This window comes from Aristolochia californica, unplaced genomic scaffold (assembly GCF_029961685.1).
Source record: "Aristolochia californica isolate CCGP_79_NKW_82.1479 unplaced genomic scaffold, dmAriCali1.0.hap1 SCAF_11, whole genome shotgun sequence".
Classification (NCBI taxonomy): Eukaryota; Viridiplantae; Streptophyta; class Magnoliopsida; order Piperales; family Aristolochiaceae; genus Aristolochia; species Aristolochia californica.
The window spans coordinates 4,119,030-4,140,719 of record NW_027181782.1 but is presented as its reverse complement, the minus strand read 5'-3'; the positions used below and the strand labels follow the sequence as shown (position 1 = coordinate 4,140,719).

The 21,690-nt window shown below is 37.4% G+C and overlaps 2 protein-coding genes across 2 annotated transcripts; both read right to left on the bottom strand.

Moving 5' to 3' along the window:
• Nucleotides 1–3,189: 3,189 nt before the first annotated feature.
• On the bottom strand, nt 3,190–9,363 carry LOC137943511 (putative F-box/LRR-repeat protein At5g54820). The gene is made up of 3 exons (XM_068789008.1): nt 8,428–9,363; nt 3,597–3,773; nt 3,190–3,492 (listed from the first exon to the last, which is right to left on the bottom strand). Exons 1-3 carry the CDS (start codon nt 9,361–9,363, stop codon nt 3,190–3,192), a joined length of 1,416 nt encoding a protein of 471 aa, XP_068645109.1.
• Nucleotides 9,364–14,257: 4,894 nt separating this feature from the next.
• Nucleotides 14,258–17,641, bottom strand: LOC137943510 (uncharacterized). The gene is made up of 4 exons (XM_068789007.1): nt 16,879–17,641; nt 16,365–16,538; nt 15,723–15,802; nt 14,258–14,305 (listed from the first exon to the last, which is right to left on the bottom strand). The coding sequence occupies exons 1-4, from the start codon at nt 17,639–17,641 to the stop codon at nt 14,258–14,260; spliced, it is 1,065 nt and encodes a 354-aa protein (XP_068645108.1).
• Between the last annotated feature and the right edge of the window lie 4,049 nt (nt 17,642–21,690).

Here is a 21,690-nt window from a genome sequence, read left to right as displayed (position 1 = left end):
AGAAGCATAATATCCTCCCTCGATGCAACAAATCAAGATCCAGTTGTTCTTATGTGTCTTTAATAATCCATGAGTAATCGGAATCTGGTCGCCCTGTCCCTCACACTAGGAAACGTTGAGCTGTGCACTCCTGGTAAAAATAATTTGTTCCTCCAAAATACCATCAGTATGTTCTTTATGTGTTGTGCTATGGTTAATGGAATAGGATCCAAAAAGGTAAGAGGCGAGGAAGGAAGACTTGTATCTGGTGATGAGGCGGAGTCAAAAGGTGATAAAATGGGCTCATCAGACATAGAGGGGTAGTCCCTATAAGCCATCAAGTGTTCAATGTTAAAATAAGAGCTAATGCCTGAATATAATGGCGAATCAATAACATAAACATTCTGACCTAACCTTTTTAGCACTTTAAAAGGTCCTGCACCACGAGCTTGCATTTTTTCGAGCAGATCTTGTAGGAAACTACTCTAGTAATCATGATAGTCACCCATATTAAATTGTTTATCACGTTTATGCACATTGTCATAAAGTTAATGTTAGACATTACTTGTATGGATTTGTTTAGTGATTTCAACATGCACCAAGAGAGGTTAGGAGTAATTTTACTCTCTTATACTATGCCAACTAGGTCTCTTTGGAAAAGAACAAAAAGACCACCAGCTTGAGGGTGGTTGGAAGATATGGCGTACTACCATTTTATATGGGGAAATCCTATGCACCATTGGTGGCAAACTAGGGGTTCATAATGTTATCCCACCCCTAGTTTGAGGGGGAGTGCTGGAAGATGGGTCTAAGCCCACACGACTAAGGAAGACCGACATATCCAAGTGCGTTAGAAGATGGGCTCAAGCCCATAAGACCATGGAAGGTCCACACATCTAAGAGAGGTGGAAGATGGGTTCAAGTCCACAAACCAAGGAGAAAGCCCATAAGCCCACAAGCCATGGCATGATGGTAAATAAAGAATCATCTTATAAAGATGGCATTCATGTAATTAGTTTAAGTTTTAGGGGTATTACTGGAATATTGTAATCTTATCATCTATAAATTGAGCCTCAAGGGGAGGATTAGAATACAAGTCCATAACCCTTTTTCTTCTTTCTATTATCACCCAATGTGCCATCTCCCTTTTTTTCCTTGAGCTAAATCTAAGGAGTCCTGAAAATCAACAATAAGCATGTGAATGTAGGAGATTAGGATTTAACTCTCACGTCCCCTCCATGTCATCTATCTAAATCAACTAAAAAATGCATATGACGAGAATGCCCTTGATAAAGAGGATGGAAAAAAAAGTGTAAAATAAATCTATTTTTAATAAGACATTACAACTAGAATTTACTTTAGCTTACTTCCAACAAATGTTTAACAACATGGGCAAATGATTGGTCAATATCAATGACAGAAACTTTAAAACCTTGAGTGGCATTCGGTTTGGAATATTCATTTAGAACAATAACATTCATTGTGGGAGAATAAGGAACTAGATCCCAAGTTTGATTATTGGTTAATGCTTCTGTGAAGTGAGGAAAGGTTGTTGTTCAGACCACAACTTGTGGTAGGATTGTTTGAGGTTTGGATGTAGGTAAGAAACACTAGATTCCATTATGGATGCCTATAGCAAAGAAAAACAATAGGATTAGTTTTAGGTTCATGTTTATTTATAGAAGAGGGTTTAAGTTAGAGGTAACATATACAACTGCAAACATGTAAAACTTTCTAATCAAGAGAGGTACTGAAAAGGGTATTATAGGAAATATTATAGTTGTGAAAACTAGGAAATGAAGAACAACAGAAAAAGCTTCAACCCAGATATGTAAGGGAACATGACTATAAAGATAAGGGTAAAGCCTATCTTTGTGATGTGATGGTGTTTATGTTATGTTAGACCCTTTTGATCTTGGCGAGAGTAACAGATTGATTTGCTTATAAAGGAAGTTCCTCCAAAATAGCATCAATATGTTCTTTATGTGTTGTGCTATGGTTAATGGAATTGGAACCAAAAAGGTAAGAGATGAGGAAGGAAGACTTGTATCAGGTGATGAGGAGGAGTCAAAAGGTGATAAAAAGGGTTCATCAGACATAGAGGGGTAGTCCCTATAACCCATCAAGTGTTCAATGTTAAAATCAGAGCTAATGCCTAAATCTAATGGCAAATCAACAACATAAGCATTCTGACCTAACCTTTTTAGCACTTTAAAAGGTCCTGCACCACGAGCTTGCATTTTTTCAAGCAGATCTTGTAGGAAACTGCCCGAGTAATCATGATATAGTCACCCATATTAAATTGTTTATCACGTTTATGCACATTGGCCTAAATTTTATGTTAGGCATTACTTGTATGGATTTGTTTAGTGATTTTACATGCACCAAGAGAGGTTAAGAGTGATTTGTTTAGTGATTTCTTACTTTGTTTGATGTGGGTAAGAAACACCAGATTCCATTATCGATGCCTATAGGAAAGAATTGTTTAAGATAAAGGTAAAGGAAACATAGACAACCGCAAACATGTGAAGCAAGAGTGGTACTAAAAAGTATATTATAAGAAATATTATAGTTGTGAAAACTAAATAGAAGAACAGCAGAAAAAGCTTCAACCTAGATATGTAATGGAACATGACTATAAAAGAGAAGGGTAAAGCCTATCTTTGTGATGTGATGGTGTTTATGTTATGTTAGACCCTTTTGATCTTGGCGAGTGAGGAACAACTTCAACAAAGAGAGGAGTGTGGAAAAGTAACAGATTGATTTGCTTATGAAGGAAGTTCATTACCATGAGCCATTGGAACAACTTCAACATAGAGAGGAGGGTCCATTGATGGTGATGGTAATTAAGAGCTCATACTGATAGAAAAACCAGTTTAGAAAAAAACTGCCAGAAAATTGAGACTTAGAAGCATGTATTCTCTACATATGATGAGCTCTATAAATCAGAAATAAATCAGTCAAAAATATTTATCCATATCTATGAACTAAAAATATCATCCAAAAGTTACTCCTGAAACTAGAGGCCTTCCAATAAATTCCTGCGTTTCGGATATTTATCCGAAAAATACTACTCTAACACGACTTCTACCATATTTATCCGAAAATATTTATCCATATCTCAGAAGTAAAAATATCATCCAAAAGTTACTCCTGAAACTAGAGGCTTTCGAATAAATTCCTGCGTTTCGGATATTTATCCGAAAAATACTACTGTATCACGACTGCTACCATAGTAGACTTCTTCTCGAAGCTCTGAACTTTTTGGGCGGCAGCTGTATATACTTCAGATGTTCCAACGCTGGGTTGCCCATTCTTGGCTGTCCGAATTACGACTCTAAGAAGTGACCTTGCTTTTTTCAAAAAATACCTCAGCAGTTCAATTTCATTCTTGCTGCCTCTGAAGTTTTCTACCTTGACAACTCGCAAGTACTCCTGGAAACACATAGGTAGTTCCTGTAATGCCCAAAAGTATTCCCCATCTGAAGCATGCGAGAAAGGACATTGGTAGCCCTGTTCAAGCAATGAAAAAGAGAAACATTACTGTCTTTAACTCTTCACAAAATTTGGACTTGATATTTGTTATAAAAAAAAAAAATCATTAAGAAGTAACTCACTGTAAGTGCATGGGTTGGCTGCATTACAAGAGTAATTGTATTCAGCCTGGGATAACTCCTCACAAGATACGCAATGCCCGGAAGCTCATTACGGTGCAAGGCTGTCTTCAACGTCAAGTATTTGAGATTGAGCGGCTGCTTCAAGAGGTGAAGTGGTTGGTAGGCAGGAGGTAGAACCTTTGGATGCAAGAGAAGCAATAGAAAAAGAAGAAACTTTTGAACGTAAGTAATGGAATAAAAACTATTGGAGACTAAACAGATCACATCACATGAGTTTAGGAGAGAATATCCTTTTGCCATAATGAATCATGTAAACTCAACTCTACAAGTATCTCTCTTGCGAAAGAGACTTTGAAACATCTTGAATAATGATTTGTATCAAGATTCAAATTAAAAAATCTTCCATCTTCAATAGTCTTCTCCACTCCTCTTTGTGTAGAGTAGGGAGGTGGGCAAGCATTACTTGTGAAGAGGTCTTTAAACTTGAAATTGTAATTTGGGATAGACATGAACCCAAATTTATCCTGGAATAAGTTTGGGATTCTATACTGAAGCCTCTAAAATATGGAAGAAAAAGACTATGTAATTATAGAAGCCACAAAGAAGATTCACGTCCGACATTGATTATAAGAGTAGGGAGGTTGCCAAGCATTGATTTTTTCTAGTAAGTAAAAAATCTAAATAAAGTCAAATTAAGTCTTCTAACACTCCCCTTCCAGCTTAACCTTACAGATTCAGCTTGTTATAGAATAAGTTTCACAATGTTACCCATGTTAAGCATAAGATACTCCTAATTGGTCTCAAATTTTATGTCTTGTATTTGATATATAGCTTCAACTCTTGACCTTGCCTTTAAATATGGTTCTTAGATTTTGATTGATTAGCAAAGGTGCTCTTGTATTATTTCTCCCCTTCAAGCTTGAGGTTATGTGTATTTGTCATAGATCCCCCGATCCTGAACATAGTAGAAAACTCTCAAAATTAGTTCATTTCCCCTTTCACAACACAACTTCTCAACAACTCCAACCAAACAAAACAAGATAGAGAAAAGTAGTAAAGAGAATGACTTTAACAACCTTAACTAAAACGTGAACACAAGAAAAATATAGAAAAACATGGGCAATACAATTAGCAAAAGTATGGAATCATCAAAAACACGATATATGATTTCAAATAGAAAAGAGTGGTAATGTCACTAAAAATTAAAAACGCGAATTAGATTGCGTGTAAAACATTACAACCACAAGGAGAAAATCAACTGCATATAGTCTTTGAAGAAAAATAAACCAAAATATGGTCAATTAGAACTCCAAAAGAGTCAAAACTAGCAACAATAGTAAAATCAAGTCACTCAGGGATTACAACAAAAAATCCACTCAAGAACAATAGTTAGAAATAGTGCACTTTTTGGGGCAACAGTAGAAAACCACCCATTTTTAGTGGCATGACAAAGTACATCAACAAAGATGAAATCAATCTGGCCATATTTTTAGTCATTAGGGATCCTCTTTATAGTTTTCGATGGAATAGATAGAAGAGAATATTGAAATACTACAAACTTTATGGAAGGATTTGTATTGACAAATGTGCTTTCAACATGATTGATTCAAAATGCATAGCAATATGAGATCTCCATGACCATCAAACAAAGTAGAAAATTAACCAAAAAACAAATCAACAATTTTACTAGAATAGGACCACAAAATCTACCAAAAATTTTGACTAAAACATTAACCAAATACAATACAATGAGAACAACTATGCTAGACGGTAGTCATAGAGGAGCTAGAAAATCCACAACAAACCATTTTTTTTGGAGAATATACTATTTAGACATCATAAGGGCTCCATCATTAGATTTTTTTTCAAACTTTGTAACTATCATTAGAAACTCGTCCTATAGCTATCTGTAAAAAACCACATGCTTGTGCTTCTCAAAGAGCTCGTACATCTCATCCTATTTCTCATGTTACATCTACTCACCAGATCTTCTTAAATTGTTGCTCTTTTCTTTCTTCCTTATCTTCTTTGTCTGTTCCCAAGTATCATATTGAGGCTCTTAAAAATCCAGGATGAAGAGCTACTGAGGAGGACAAAATGGCTGACGTATTTAGTAATCATGCATGAAATTTGATTTCAATACCACTTAGAAAAAACTGTGGATTGTTAAACATAATCTGGATGACTCTATTGCTTGGCTAAAAACTTGGTTGTTGCTAATGGGTTCACTCAAACATCTAACAGTGATTATAAAAAATATTTTCTCGAATTGCCAAACTCAATTATATAAGACTTCTGATTTCTCTTAGTACAAATTCTAATTGGCCTCTTCATCAACTCGATGTCAAAAATGACTCCCTTAATGGTGATCTCCATGAAAAAAAAGTCTATATGCTTCAACCACCTAGTTTTGTCATTGAGGGGGAGAAGGTGCGTAGACTTGAACAAATCACTTTATGGCCTCAGACGGTCTCCTTGAGAATGGTTTGACAAATTTAATAAAGTATTTTGCGTGTTTGTGTTTAGAAGGTATGTAATAGAACATTTTGTGATTTTTAAACATACTAACAATGGTGTTATGCTTTTGGAAATTAATGTGGATGATATCATTCTCATTGGGATTGATCGAAAGCTCCCATTCACTAGCTAACGAAAAACTTGTCCAAGGTTTTGCAAAATAAAGATTTCGGGTTCTTGAATATTTTTTTTGAATTGAGATGCTATAATCTCAACATGGAATTGTTTTATCTCCACAAATATATGTGTTGGACTTACTTGAAGAAACAAGAATAGTTTTAGGATCTTAAGATGTTCTTGGGTCTTGTTGGAAAACCAATAAAACTAGGTTTATTAGTCACCCAACTTGGAATTGATACTCTCAAATAGTTTTTTTCCAGGGATTCTAAGGATGTGGTTTTGTGTTAATCTAAGCAATGGGTGGGCATGTGAGAGTAAAGATAAAAAAAATAAAAAATGAAAAAAAGGTAAGGAAAGGTCTTTAAAAACTCCCCAAGTAAGACTCTGATACCAAAACTTATCTAAGACAATGAAAACTTCAAGCTCCAGAGTTCTAATAGGGGCTGAAAGTAGGATACAAGAGGGGTTTACAAACAAATAAATAGATACAGAGTATTAGTTTTATGTTAATACCTTAGATAATTTAATTTAAACAATGAAAATATATTTAAATTACTGAAACATGCATGAAAAGTACAAGAGAAAGGACAAAATACTTTAGGGATGCAAGATTTTAACAAACTTGGGGAGGTAAAGGAAACTAAGTTTCAAATTGGATTAAAATAGGTCAGGGGAATATACAGGTGAAATTCCAAGTTGGGCTTAAATTAGGACAATGCAAACCTAGAAAAAAAACTTTTGATGAAAGAAAAAAAAATGCCTCTGGAACTTCCAAACTTTGCACATCTCACCTCTTCTCTTTGTTCATCTCACTCTCTCCTCCCCACCTACTCTATTTTGTTTTTATTTCAATTATAATTGAATGCTCTCGCCATTGTTTATCATATTGCTTGAGGGGACTACATTGGAAGCCACCCTTAAGCTTGTTCTTCAAGAGAGTCTAGTCTTGTATCTCGAGGTTGAAGACAAGCAGGATCTTATCATTTCCAAAAAGGTCATTAAGGCAATTGTTGAGCGATGTCTATTTGTCTTTGGGAAATTCACTAGTAACATTTAAGATGAGTTAGCCTATTTTGGAAAATTTCAACTATGAAACCATTATCTAATTGAGTTAGCCTGATCTTAACAATTTGAACTATTTAAAAATACAAAAAAATACAATAATATATAGATTCACTTGTTCGTAAGACAACAAAAATTAGAAAAAGGTATGGAAGGGTCTTAAATAATTCCCCAAGTGAGACTATGATACCAAAACTTATATAAGACAACAAAAACTTCAAGCTCTAGAGTTCCAATACGGCTGAAATTAGGTTACAAGAGGGGTTTATAAACAAATAAATGGATAGGGAGTATTAGTTGTATGCTAATACCATAGATAATTTAGTTTAAACAATAAAAATATATTTAAAATACCCCAAACATGCATGAAAAGTAGATGATAAAGGACAAAATACTTTGGGGATGCGAGATTTTAACATACTTGGGGAGGTAAAGGAAACTATGTTTCAACTTGGATTAAAAAAAAAACTCTTTTCCTCTGGTACTTCCCGGCATTGCTCATCTCACCTCTTCTCTTCGTTCATCTCACTCTCTCCTCCTCACATACTCCATTTTGTTTCTATTTCAATCATAACTGAATGCTCTCGCCATTGCTTATCATGTTGCTTGACGGGACCACATTATAAGCCACTCATAAGCTTGGTCTACAAGAGAGTTTAGTCATATCGCTCGAGGTTGAAGACAAGCAGATTCTTATCATTTCCAAAAAGGTCATTAAGGGCGTTATTGGGCGGTGTCTATTTCTCTGTGGGAAGTTCACCAGTAACATTTCAGATGAGTTAGCTTATTCTGGGAAATTTACAACTATGAAACCATTATCTAAGTGAGTTAGCCTATTCTTAACGACTTCAAGTTGTTAAAAATACCAAAAAATACCTCAATATATACATGCACTTGATCGTAACAGCTTCGACACATCAAAAAGCCATAAAACTAAAGCAAGGGTGTGATTCCTACTAAAAAATAAGAGTTGCAGGCTCAAATTTAACCCTATTTTGGTACTAGCTGACAACAGAACATTGCTTTGTCACAGGTAAGTGGAAATATTAGGCTCATCTCTTCACCCCTCAATGATGCCCTAGCTGACGATGCATACAGTGAGACAAAACCAGAAGCAGTAAACTGAATATACCTGCATAGTGTAGGTGCATAGTGTCAGCGCTCTCGCAGATTTCAGGTTCATCAACATTTCAGACATATGATCGGCCACTGGTTGGAATTCATCCTCCAGTGTGAAGTCAAGTTCAGCATCAAGCAACGCGGACAGATATTCGAAATTCATGAAAGTCATCGATCCATAGAATTTGAACGACCGGAGAGTCGGCAAACTGATAGATAACGCGTTGTCGAGAATCAAACAGTTTTCAATTGATAGGCTACTGAGACCATTATTCTGAGCATAAAACTGGGTGGGCTGGAGACAACTGCACTTCTCCATTGTAAAAGCATCAAGAGCCTTGCTGTTTTCGAACAAAATGTCAAGTAATTCCTGGGTTATATTGATCAAGGAGATAGAAAGGCTTCTGAGGGAAGTGAAGTCTGTGAACGACCCCGGACGAAATAGGGTTGCTGTTAACTTGAGCGACCGGATGTGTTTGTGTTGATAGATAAAAGGTGGCAGTTCGTAAGCAGCAACATCTTCAAGTTTACTCCCATCGAAGAAGCTTAGATCAAGGTCACGCACTTTTCTATCGACGGCAAACTTGATCCATTCATTGACGTCGTCGCGGTATTTAGAAAGACAATCGCTCATGCAAATCCTCAGGGTTTCGATCTCGTTGTTCGGATAGGAGGCCAGGAATTTCCTGCCAAACTCCACGAATCTCTTCTGTCCACTAGATTTGATTCCTGATGCTAACCAGCCCATGTTAGCTTCAAGAAAATCCTGACGAGTTCGATTCTGGGTGAAGTAATTCTCGTCGAGGTCGATTCTGAAGATGGAAGTCCATAAGTAGTGCCACCTCTTCGATAGAATGGATGTCCTCACAGCGAGATCGAGAGGTAGGAAGCCTAAAATGAGATGTAAAGCCGAATCAGGAAGGCTGCTGAGACGATCAATGTCGGCCATTGTTGCAGAAAGCTCGAAAATGCGATGGAGGAGATATAAAACCCAATAGATGGCTTTTAAAGACGCAAACGGTTGAAATAATTTCGTCGCAGACTATGACTTGTCTTTCCATTCTGAGAGATTTATTTATTTATTGCAAAATCCAATAACGCCCACTCAGACAAGTCGTTTGAGAAGCCCAGACGAGGAGTTGCATGCCTTGACACCACGATACACAAGGAAAGAAGTCATTTGATATCCATGTACAAAGTTGGAGTCTTACTTAATCAGATGGATATACTAGAATTCTCTAGGTTGACTTGCTTCAATTTTATTATTCTCCACTTAGTGCTTGATGAGAAGATTTGATCCTGTATTACTGTGTGACAAATCCAAGAATAGTGATAAAATAGTGACACAGATGATTGTTTGTCGCTATTTTTACCCCAAAAATTCGGAGAGGTTCAGGCTAACTTAAAATTGAAGGCATTAGGAAGGCGCTAGAGTTTCTCCTCTCTAACAAGCAGAGTTCTGCTACACCATATTTCAAAGAAACCCTCCAATAATGGAGTTTATGATGAGTCTCATACAAAAGCATATCTCGCAAGCTTCATGGAGTTAATGGTGAATCTGATGCAAGACAAGTCTTAAAGAGAAGGTCGGATGAAAAAGCTGAACTAAAAGATGGACTTTGAGAAAAAAAAATTGGTAGGATTCTAGTTGTATTCTATTATAAAAGTACATAATGTTAGAACTGAAACATCTATTTCATAATTCTCTCAAATTAATATACACATGCCTCTCTTTGTCTTCTATTTTTCTCACTGTTCTTCTTGTCCTCTCTTCTCTTCTATCTTCCATGTTTCCTCGCTAGAAATCGACAAGATTGAAGGAACATGATCACCAATTGACCATAGTCAAAGTAAAAAACTCTCGATTATCAAAGCATAAAATTTTTGTCAAACAAAAGAGGTGGCTCAATCAATAGTTATGATAAGTGGATGTTAGAAGGTCACAATCAAAATTAAATTATTGGAGAATCCCACCTAAGCAACACCATAGCAAATAAGGTGGTATATGGTGACATATAGCATTACAAGAGAGTGCCACCTAAGTGGAGGGGGCACATTTAACAACTAGTTATATTATAGGAAAACTCCACCTAAAGAAAAGAAGGGGCCCCATTTTAAATAGATGAGGTGATGTATCATTCTCTCATGGGGAGAGGAAAAATTACCTCTTTCTTCAGTGTCAATTACCTTTTTCTTGTACTTATTCTACTTCTCTCCCTCGAGCTAGGGATCTTCTTGTTCTGTTCCAAGAGAGCCAACTTGCACAAAATATTGTTTAGGAAAAAAAACAGTCCTACCCCAATGACAACACTACAAACACCTGTCAAAAATGAGAACAAGATGAATATTACAAGTAAGATGTGAATAAGAAGAAGAGGAATTAAGACAATACGAATTTCTTTTAAAATTTTGAATTTCTTTTTTAGGCCATACAAAACTAGAATTTCTTAACTAAGATTCTTTGCAAGCTGAAGTTACAAAATAAAGTTTGAAGGGAGTATTGTAGAAGCCATATCAAGGAGTTTAAGATGAGTCTCATAAAAAGCATATCTCACAAGCTTCATGGAGTCAATGGTGACTCTGATGCGGGACAAGTCTTACAAGGGAAGGTCAACTGAAAAAGCTGGGATAAAAGAGGAAGATTTCATCCTAGTCTTTCCTTATTACAACTTATTGTGATTCGATTTAGAAGGTATTCTTGGGTGTAATTGAGGACTTTCGGAAATTTTATTTTTGATAGGATTCAAATTGTCCATTATAAAAGGACATGATGTAAGAAATAAAACATCTCTTTCATAATTCTCTCAAATTAATATAAACATGCCTCTTTGTCTTCTATTTTCTCTCTTTTCTTCTTCTCCTCTCTTCTCTTCTATCCTCCATGTTTTCTTTTTGGAAATCAACAAGATTGAAGGAACTTGATCACCAATTGACCATTGGTAAAAGTAAAAAACTCTCAACAATCAAAGCATAAAGATTTTGTCAAACAAACCAGGTGGCTGAATTAAAGGTTATCATAAAGTGGATGTTTTAGGTCTACAATCAAAATTAAATTATATGAGAATCCCACCTAAGCACTACCAAAGCAAACGAGGTGGTACATGGTGACAAATAGCATTATAAGAGAGTGCTACCTAAGTGATGGAGGTGGTACATTTAACAACATGTTACATCATAGGAAAACTCCACCTAAAGAAAAGAAGTGGCACCATTTAAAATAGTTGAGGTGAGGTATCATGCTCTCATGGGGAGAGGAAAAGTTCTTCCAAAGTATTCTTCTCCTATGGCTTTGTAGCTACTCAAAGGGTAGAAAGAGAAGATAGGGGAGACAAAATTCTTGCAAAGAGTGTCATGCCAAGTGCTCCCCACCATACTATAAATATAGAGCCCTATTGGCCTGAAGGAAACTTTCTTGGGTAGAAGAACTTTTGGAAAGAGAAAGAATTATTGGAGGGTTTCTCTGAAATATGGTATAGCGAAACTCTACTTGATAGAGAGGAGAAACTCTAGCACCTTCCTAATGCCTTAAATTTTAAGTTAGCTTGAAGCACTCCAAATTTTTTGAGTAAAAATAGCAACAAACAATCATCTCTGTCACTATTTTTATCACTATTCTTGGATTTGTCACACATAATACAGGATCAAATCTTCTCATCAAGCACTAAGTGGAGATTAGTAAAATTGAAGGAAGTCAACCAAGAGAATTCTAGTGCATCCATCTGATTAAGTAAGATTCTAATCAACTTTGTACGGATATCGAATCGAATGAGTCCTCAAAGATTATAATTCATCATGTTACTTTATTCGTTGTTGTATTTACGGTTGCACTGCATTGCAGACCAATTCCTTTTGGACGTTGACAATATAGAAAATCAATTTGGATACAAGTTCCAAAAATGCCCTCAAATTATTCAGGTAACCAAGTAAAAATTTTCATTTCAAAAATTATCCCATATTAAATAAATGTCAATAAGTGTTTTATCCCCTTTTAACTTTTTGTTGGCAATAAGTGTATATTAGAAAGGGTATTTTACCAAAATACCAATTTAAAATAACTTATTTATAATAATAATGAAGACCACAAAATATTTACAAAACTACCGAACTTTGACCGGTCCACTGTATATGTGGACAGTCAAAGGCGACACGTAAGCTTTGACTGCTTACGCGTCACCCCGTCATCAGAGCGGCACTGTAGATGAACACATAGGCTGCCATGTTATTATTATTGACACGTCATCTGCCACGTCATGATAAAATTTCGAATAAATTTAAAAAAAATTAAAAAACAAATACACTTTTTATTACCTAATATCTGAAATAAAAAATAACATTTTTTAATAAACAATTAAAAAAATAACTCTTACTTATTTAACACCATTTAATATCAATAAAAATATTTATTAATTAAAAAAATTACTTTTTATTACTTTATATTTTTAAAATAAAATAAAATAATTAAAATTTTAGATTTAAAATATTTATAAAGAAAAAAAATCTTACCCTTAAGTCTTACCACATATTATTGATATAAAATATTTATAAATTAAAAAAATACAAAAAATTATTTTAGAGTTTAAAAATACAATTTATTTGTATACTTTTTCTCACCTTATTTAAAAAATAATAATTTTTACAAATTTAAATATTTATAAATAGAAAAAATCTAGCTCTTACCAATTTATTATGAATTTAAAATATTTATAAATTTAAAAAATCTTACCCTTAAGTTTTACCCATATATTATCGATTTAAAATATTTATAAATTAAATAAAATATACAAAAAAATTATTTTAGAGTTTAAAAATACAATTTATTTGTATACTTTTATTAACTTATTTAAAAAATAATAATATTTATAAATTTAAATATTTATAAATAGAAAAAATCTACCTCTTACCCATTTATTATGGATTTAAAATATTTATAAATTTAAAAAATCTTACTCTTAAGTTTTACCCATATATTATCGATTTAAAATATTTATAAACTAAAAAAAATAAAAAAAAATTATTTTAGATTTTAAAAATACAATTTATTTGTATACTTTTATTACCTTATTTAAAAAATAATAATATTTATAAATTTAAATATTTATAAATAGAAAAAATCTACCTCTTACACATTTATTATGGATTTAAAATATTTATAAATTTAAAAAATCTTACTCTTAAGTTTTACCCATATATTATCGATTTAAAATATTTATAAACTAAAAAAAATTTAAAAAATTATTTTAGAGTTAAAAATACAATTTATTTGTATAATTTTATCGCCTTATTTAAAAATAATACTATTTAGAAATTTAAAATATTTATAAATAAAAAAAATCTAACTCTTACCCACTATGGATTTAAAATATTTAAAAATAAAAAAATACAAAAAATATATTTTAAAGTTTAAAAATGCAATTAATTTGTATACTTTTTATGACCTTATTTACTAAATAATAAATTATTAAAAATTACATTATTTAATTAAAAATCTTACAACACCTTTTATTATTAATTTAAAATATTTATTAACTAAAAAAATATGAATATTTAAAAATATGATAGAAACATTGAAACAAAAAATGTTAAATTGTAGTCAAGGTACAAGAGATTGTTAATGGGAGCCATGGCGTCCCAACATATTTGACATAGTTTCAAAAGACTCAAATTACATTTCTTGCACGAAGTTATAACACACCCAATTTTTCTAACAAACTTCATAGAGGACGAACCAAATAGACTCAAGCTGTAAAGCAAACCCAACATAAAATTTATTTAGCAAGATAAAATTATTCATTCAACAAGTTTAAAAGTTATCTCAAGTCTCAACAGCCAAAGGTACACCTAGCTCATTCATCATCATAATGCTCCTTTTCCTCATCATCAGAGTCATCCTTCTGCCAAGTAGTTTCATCAATAAGAGAAAAATTAAAATCTCCTTGTAACTCTCATCTGATATCATTGCATGACTCCGTGCATAATCTACAAAGCCATTCTGGTCTGTCTCTGAGTCTATCCACCCATTACCAATATGCACACAGTTTTCAATCTTTTTTTCTTAATTTGAAAGCTCTAAATATGATCAATGGAAAGTCGTATATTAATAAATAATTTTACATCAAAATATCAAAGAATATTAAAATTCTCATTCCACTCTTTTGTCTGATTATAACAAAGGGCCTTGCCTGAAATTTCTTCATTTAGATAAACATATCGGTCTTTGTCGAAACAACTCTTCCTTCTCTGTTCTGAAAAAGGAAAAGCACATTGAGGCATGAAAGTGAGGGACCATGAAACTAACACGACTTTCATTACAAAAAAAGTTAAAGAGGGAGAGAGAGTATTCACCTTTTACAGTGTTATCGCAATAAAACTCATCGGCATGTTGAGACTTAATTGTCATTTGAGAAATTCCTTTCATGCCCATCTCCTTGATGGGCATCAAGATCTATTATCAACACCCTGCATAATTCATATACAACAAAAACAATTTGGCGAACAGAGTGAGACATCTGCATACACAAAATCCTCCCCTTTCTGCAGAGAAGTGATGAAACCCTCCACCAGCATTTATGGCTGCCCACGTTCCTATGTGGGCAGCCATAGAAAAATGGATCAGCATTCAACAAGAGCAGGGATGAAATGATTTTACACAACTCAACAACAAACTGAGCATGTTAAATAATATTAAAAGAGTTCTAAGTCATCTGATCAAGCTTCCAAATAGTAATCCTAGTCTCTTATATCTACAAACCTATTATAGTAACCTTCTCTCAGATCATTCATGGCATATTCACCAAAATTAAAACAAAAGGTACAAAAGCTAGCATTATTCAAAAGCTAGCATTATTCAAAAGTACTTTACAGATCAAGGGAGTAATATTCACAACCATAATATGAGGTAAGAAAGCAGGCGGCCTTTTCTAATTTTGCAGTAAGCTTAAAGTGATGCAACTTTGAATTGATTGAACAAATCCATATCAACATATCCAAAAGTAAACATGTGCAATCCTACACCCAGTGGCCCAAAAGGTCAGTACGTATTGTAGTTACCACTAGAAGATCCTCCTCCTCTAAAGCTTCTACTGGTTCCACTATCTTCTTCTTGTCGAAGACACCATATTCCATGAGAAATTGACATATGCGACCCCATTTCGTGAAATCAAATGGATGCCTATGTAAATAATAAAAGCCAAAAGACACAGACAAGGATAAAAGGACAAGTTAGTTCCAACATGGAAAATTAAATAGTTTGGACCTATAATTACAATAGAAACCAAAAGGGTTGATAACATTTCCTGAAACAAGACAAACCTTACAAGCATTAAGACCACATTTCTTTATAAGCATTTCAAGAAGCAGCTTGACCTGATTTGAAAAGACATTGGATGTAGCTGTTTAAAAGTGAATTATCTCAAAAGTTGACAAGTTCTTACCTGCTGGACAAGTTCTACAAACAAATCTGGAGGACCCATCCAAGTTTTTGATTGATTATTTCAAGATGGGAAGATCAAATCTTGAACCTACATGAAACGAGGAAAAATAAACCTTAATGCATTCAACTAAGTACTCTATATATTGAAATGAAACAAAAAATACAATGGAAACGATAGAATTATTACTAGTCTTTACACGAATGGTGAATCATCAGGAAACTCAACCACTGACGTGCCCTCATCTTCAAACGAGGGTTACCAAATGGGCACTAACCACAACTTCCACCCACTAAGAATGGCTACAAAATATAAAATTTTAAAATGACTGATTAATAAATATAGAATACCACAATATAAACGACAGCTATCAATAGTAATACTTAAATTTCATGAGTAATGTAAATGTTCACCTTGGATTGCTACTTCCTGGAGTGTTTATCGGGGCGAGCATTAACTGGCGGGTTTCGACATTTTCTAGAGTTATGCCCCGATTGTTTACATGTACCAAAAAAATAGGTACCACGTTCTCCTTTATCCATTTTTGTACGTATACGAATTGAACGTGGACGACCTGGTTGCTTCCTTGCAATTGGTGGAACAACTCGAACACCCGTATTAGGCCAATAAAGTTTATCTTTATGAGGATAGAATCCAATTGCATATGTTCCTCTATGTCTCTGTTGTATACCAACAACTACACAATTGATTGAAATCATAATTGATATTTGCACACACTGCAATGGCATGGGTACAAGGAATTTGTTCCATTTGAAAATGGTTGCACGTACATGTCATATTCACCAAATCAACCTGATACAACCTTCCATCATCCATAGAAATTTCGTACATATTATTCGTATACTAATGTACACGACATGCTCTTGCTTTATCCCTCTTATTTTTCAGAGAAACATCAATAGAGGGAGTACAAAATGATGTCATCTTTCTTGCAAATTCATGTCTTTCCACAAAATATTTATTCAATCTATGAAAAGTTGCTGCCACCAATGCTTGAATTGGAAGCCTTCTAGCACCTCTTAGAACATTATTAAAGCTCTCAGACATATTGGTAGTCAACACACCAAAGCGAACATTGTCATCGTGTCCCAATGACCAAAACTCAGGTCTCAATGGTCCTTCTGTCAATAATTCTTTTGCTCTCTCACTTTGTTGCTCAATCAACTCCATCGTACGATCAAATTCAATAATATTTGTCTTCCTTGCTGCAGACCATATGAGAGCATTCAATGTATCATTTTTTAATGTCTTCTTGAAATTGGCAACTAAATGATGCACACAAAAACGATGAAAACATTCTGAAGGTAAAAAATTTCTCTGGACCGCCATTAATAAACCCTTTTGACGATCTGAGATCAGAGTAAATGGTTTTTTTCCTTTAATAACAAAACGATCTAGACAAGCTAAAAACCATTCCCAACTTTTTTGATTTTCTGATTCAACAATAGCAAAAGCTAGAGGAAAAAGACCATTGTTCCCATCAAGAGTAGTAGCAATTAACAGACAATGAGGATACTTCCCATATAAATGTGTTCCATCAACACTAATAAGGGGTCTAGACCCAAATGCCCAAAAAACACACTTAAACATCCTTTCATGGCCAAATTCTTCACAAAACAGTATAAATTCATTAGCTGGATTCGCCTCTTTTATTGCATCTAAAAACCGTGGCAAAAGATTATAAGATTCATCCCAATCACCATAAATTGCTTTTATAGCCTTGCATTTTGCTCTCCATGCTTTCGCATACTCGACAGAGATATGATACTTATCTTTCATGATCTGCTATATATCATTAGGACTCAAAGTAAAATTCGTCCTCACTGTTGGCATAATGACTTTACAAATGAAAGATGATGTACACACTGGATTATCTTCACGAATAATACTATTAACACAAGTGTGATCTCCACCATACTTTCTTATCTTAAATTGACGAATCCTTTGATCACATGATGCAGAAACACTCTCAGGACATCCATTCAATTTTATAATCACAACTACTAGACCTTAATGTCTTATACTTAACATGTCTTTCAATCGAGTATTTTTTCAAAAAATCTACCATTTGGGACTTATTGAGACGGAGGATGAAGCCATGGTGTGGCCAAACACCAAGGTGGAAGACTGTGCAAGTCCAGTGCACAGCAATAGAAGCAATGGCCACGGCCAAGTGCAATGGCACGGCCCAGAGGGGCGCACACATATGGCTGGCCCAGCATCAACTTCAGCAAAAGAAGACACACTTGAGCTTGCCAAACGGATGGCCAAGCAACAAGGTGCACAACAACCCCAACAGCCAGCTCAGACACAAGGCAGCACGCCAGCAGACACTTCTGGCGGGGCGAAATGGGGTTGGGCGCAACCAGGAATCCTGGCGGGGCGAAATGGGGTTGCTGGCGCCCAACCAGGACTCCAGGCAGGGCGAAATGGGGTTTCCTCAGGACGCCAGGCGCAGGCGCGCACGCGACAGGACTCCAGGCACAGGCGCCCGCGCGCACAGGACTCCAGGCGCAGGTGCCCGCGGGCGAAATGGGGTTTCCGCCAGACGCCAGGCGCCCCGCGCGAAATGGGGTTTCCTGAGGCGCCCGCGGGCGAAATGGGGTTTCCGCCAGGCGCCAGGCACCCCGAGCGAAATGGGGTTTCCTGGGCGCCAGGCGCCCCGCGTGAAATGGGGTTTCCTGGCAACCAGGTCGCCAGGCGCCCTGGTCTGGCGGGCGCTAGCCTGACCAGGGCGCCCCTTGACGCTGGCGCCCAGGAAACCCCATTTCGCCTGGGGCGCCTGGCGCCTGGCGGAAACCCCATTTCGCCCGCGGGCGCCTGGCGCCTGGCGCCTCAGGAAACCCCATTTCGCGCGGGGCGCCTGGTGCCTGGCGGAAACCCCATTTCGCCCGCGGGCGCCTGCGCCTGGAGTCCTGCGCGCGAGGGCGCCTGTGCCTGGAGTCCTACCGCGTGCGCGCCTGCGCCTGGCGTCCTGAGGAAACCCCATTTCGCCCTGCCTGGAGTCCTGGTTGGGCGCCAGCAACCCCATTTCGCCCCGCCAGGATTCCTGGTTGCGCCCAACCCCATTTCGCCCCACCAGAAGTGTCTGCTGGCGTGCTGCCTTGTGTCTGAGTTGGCTGTTGGGGTTGTTGTGCACCTTGTTGCTTGGCCATCCGTTTGGCAAGCTCAAGTGTGTCTTCTTTTGCTGAAGTTGATGCTGGGCCAGCCATATGTGTGCGCCCCTCTGGGCCGTGCCATTGCACTTGGCCTTGGCCATTGCTTCTATTGCTGTGCACTGGACTTGCACAGTCTTCCACCTTGGTGTTTGGCCACACCATGGCTTCATCCTCCGTCTCATACTCCCACCGCCATAAGGCAGACGCCCTCGTCTGCAACCCCTGGCGATAGACGGTTACCTCCTTTTCGAACTGCCATAACTCGGTAGCGTCTTGCCATGTTGCCTCACTTTCCGGTTGACCTTGCCACTTGACCAAGTATTGCGTCCTCCGGGGCTTGCCCCTTTGGCGCACCTCTCGGTCTGCAATTATATACTCTACCCTATTGTCGAAGGTAGTAGATATATCCATGGGAGCTCTTGGGTCAACTACTCTGTCTGGGTCCGGGTTTTCAAAATAGGGTTTAAGGTTCGATACATGAAAAACATTGTGGAACTTAAACCTTTTTGGCAGCTACAATTTGTAGGCGAGGTTGCCCACACGTTCAATGATAGGAAAGGGTCCTTCATATTTCTTCAAAAGACTTTTGTTCCTGCTTCTAAGGTGACGAAATTGCTCAGGTCTGAGTTTGAGAAGGACCTGGTCACCGATATTGAAAGAAGACTCCCTCCTCTTCAAATCAGTATGTTTCTTCATCTTTTTGGCTACTTTATGCAATAAGACCCGTGCCAGCTCCGTTTTCTCTTTCCACCTCTTCGCCAGCTGATGAGCTGCTGGACTTTTCCGTGAAGTGTCTGGAAAGAGACCCGTGGGAGCCAAAAGCTGTCGTCCTGTCGCCAACTCGAAAGGACTATGCCCGGTTGATTCCGATTTCTGCAAATTGTATGAAAACTGGGCCACGTCTAACAAGTCTGGCCAGTTTTTCTGATTTGCTGCAACAAAGTGGCGTAAGTATTGTTCTAACAAAGCATTTACCCGCTCAGTTTGCCCGTCACTTTGAGGATGAAAACTAGTGGAAAAATTTAGAGATGTTCCCATTAGTTTGAATAACTCGGTCCAGAATTTTCCTGTGAATCTGGGGTCACGATCACTGATGATCGTTGTGGGCAATCCCCAATGCTTCACCACATGTGCCATGAATGCTCTAGCTGCTCCGTCTGCTGTACAATCACTCGGCACTGCTACGAATGTTCCATACTTCGTAAATCTGTCTACCACCACCATGATAGACGCCAGCCCATCTTTCTTACGTAATCCAGAGATGAAGTCCATCGAAATAGACTCCCACGGCCACTTTGGAATAGGTAAGGGCTGTAGCAAACCCCTAGGCTTGCGTTGTTCGATCTTATCTTGTTGACAGATAAGACACGTGCGCACAAATTCCTCCACATCATTCTCCATGTCTGGCCAATAATACTGGCCAGACAACAAGGCCAATGTCCTTCTTTGACCTGGATGTCCTGCCCACAAGGTATCATGGCATTCCCTCAAGAGGTCACGCCTTAGGTTATCGAACTTAGGCACATAAAGTCGATTACCTTTGGTCTTGAGCAATCCGTCGTCAAGCCAGAATCTTCTCGTCTCTCCCAAGGCAGCAGCTTGTACAATGCTGTAAGCTTGGGTATCTTGGCGAATTCCAATGCGAATCTTGTCTAGCAACTCCGTACCAACTTGTGTAATTGCTGCTAAGGCTTGTAGTCGCAAAGTTCCATTTTCTGTTTTTGCGCCAAGATGGTCCTCCATGCGCGCGCGCTTGCCTTGCGCAAAGCGCCTATCTCCTGCGCCTATGCTTGCGCCGCGCACCTCTTCGTATATTGATGCTACCGCACCGCGCGTGGTGCGCGTGAAGCAAGTGCCGTCTGCTGCGGTATGCGGGGATTCAGCCGCATGCGTCTTCTCCTTTGCCGCATGCGTGTAAGGTGCTGGTCCTTCTTGCGCCATGTGCGCCAAGCTCTGGCTGGTCTCTTCCTCGTAAGAGATAGGTGTATCCACCTTCCTGCTCAGTGCGTCCGCAGCACCATTTGACTTCCCCGCCTTGTACATCATCTCAAAATCAAACTCGGCCAAGAAATCTTGCCACCGGGCCTGTTTTGGACTGAGCCTTTTCTGTGTAAGAAAGTAACTAGAAGCAACATTGTCAGTTTTTACAATAAATTTGGAGCCTAAGAGATAGTGCCTCCAAAGACGTAAACAATGCACTACCGCCGTCATTTCTCTTTCTTGTACAGTGTACCGTTGCTCAGTTTCATTGAGCTTCCTACTCTCATAAGCGACTGGGTGTCCTTCTTGTTCAAGCACACCCCCAATGGCATAATTTGAGGCATCGGTATGTACCTCAAATGGCTTGCTGAAATCAGCAAGGTGAAGCACCGGTTCAACCATCATGGTATCCTTCAGCCGCTGGAATGCTCCTTGGCATGAGTCCGTCCATTGCCATTTTTGGTCCTTCTTTAGGAGATCGGTCAAGGGGGCTGCTATAGCTGAGAAACCCTTGATAAACCTCCTATAATAGTTTGCCAAGCCAAGAAAACTTCTAAGCTCACGCACCTTGGTAGGGATTGACCAATCACGCACAGCCTCCACCTTCTTGCTGTCCATCCATATCCGTCCTTCCCCTATCCAATGTCCAAGAAAGGACACCTCTTGCAACCCAAATGAGCACTTCTCCTT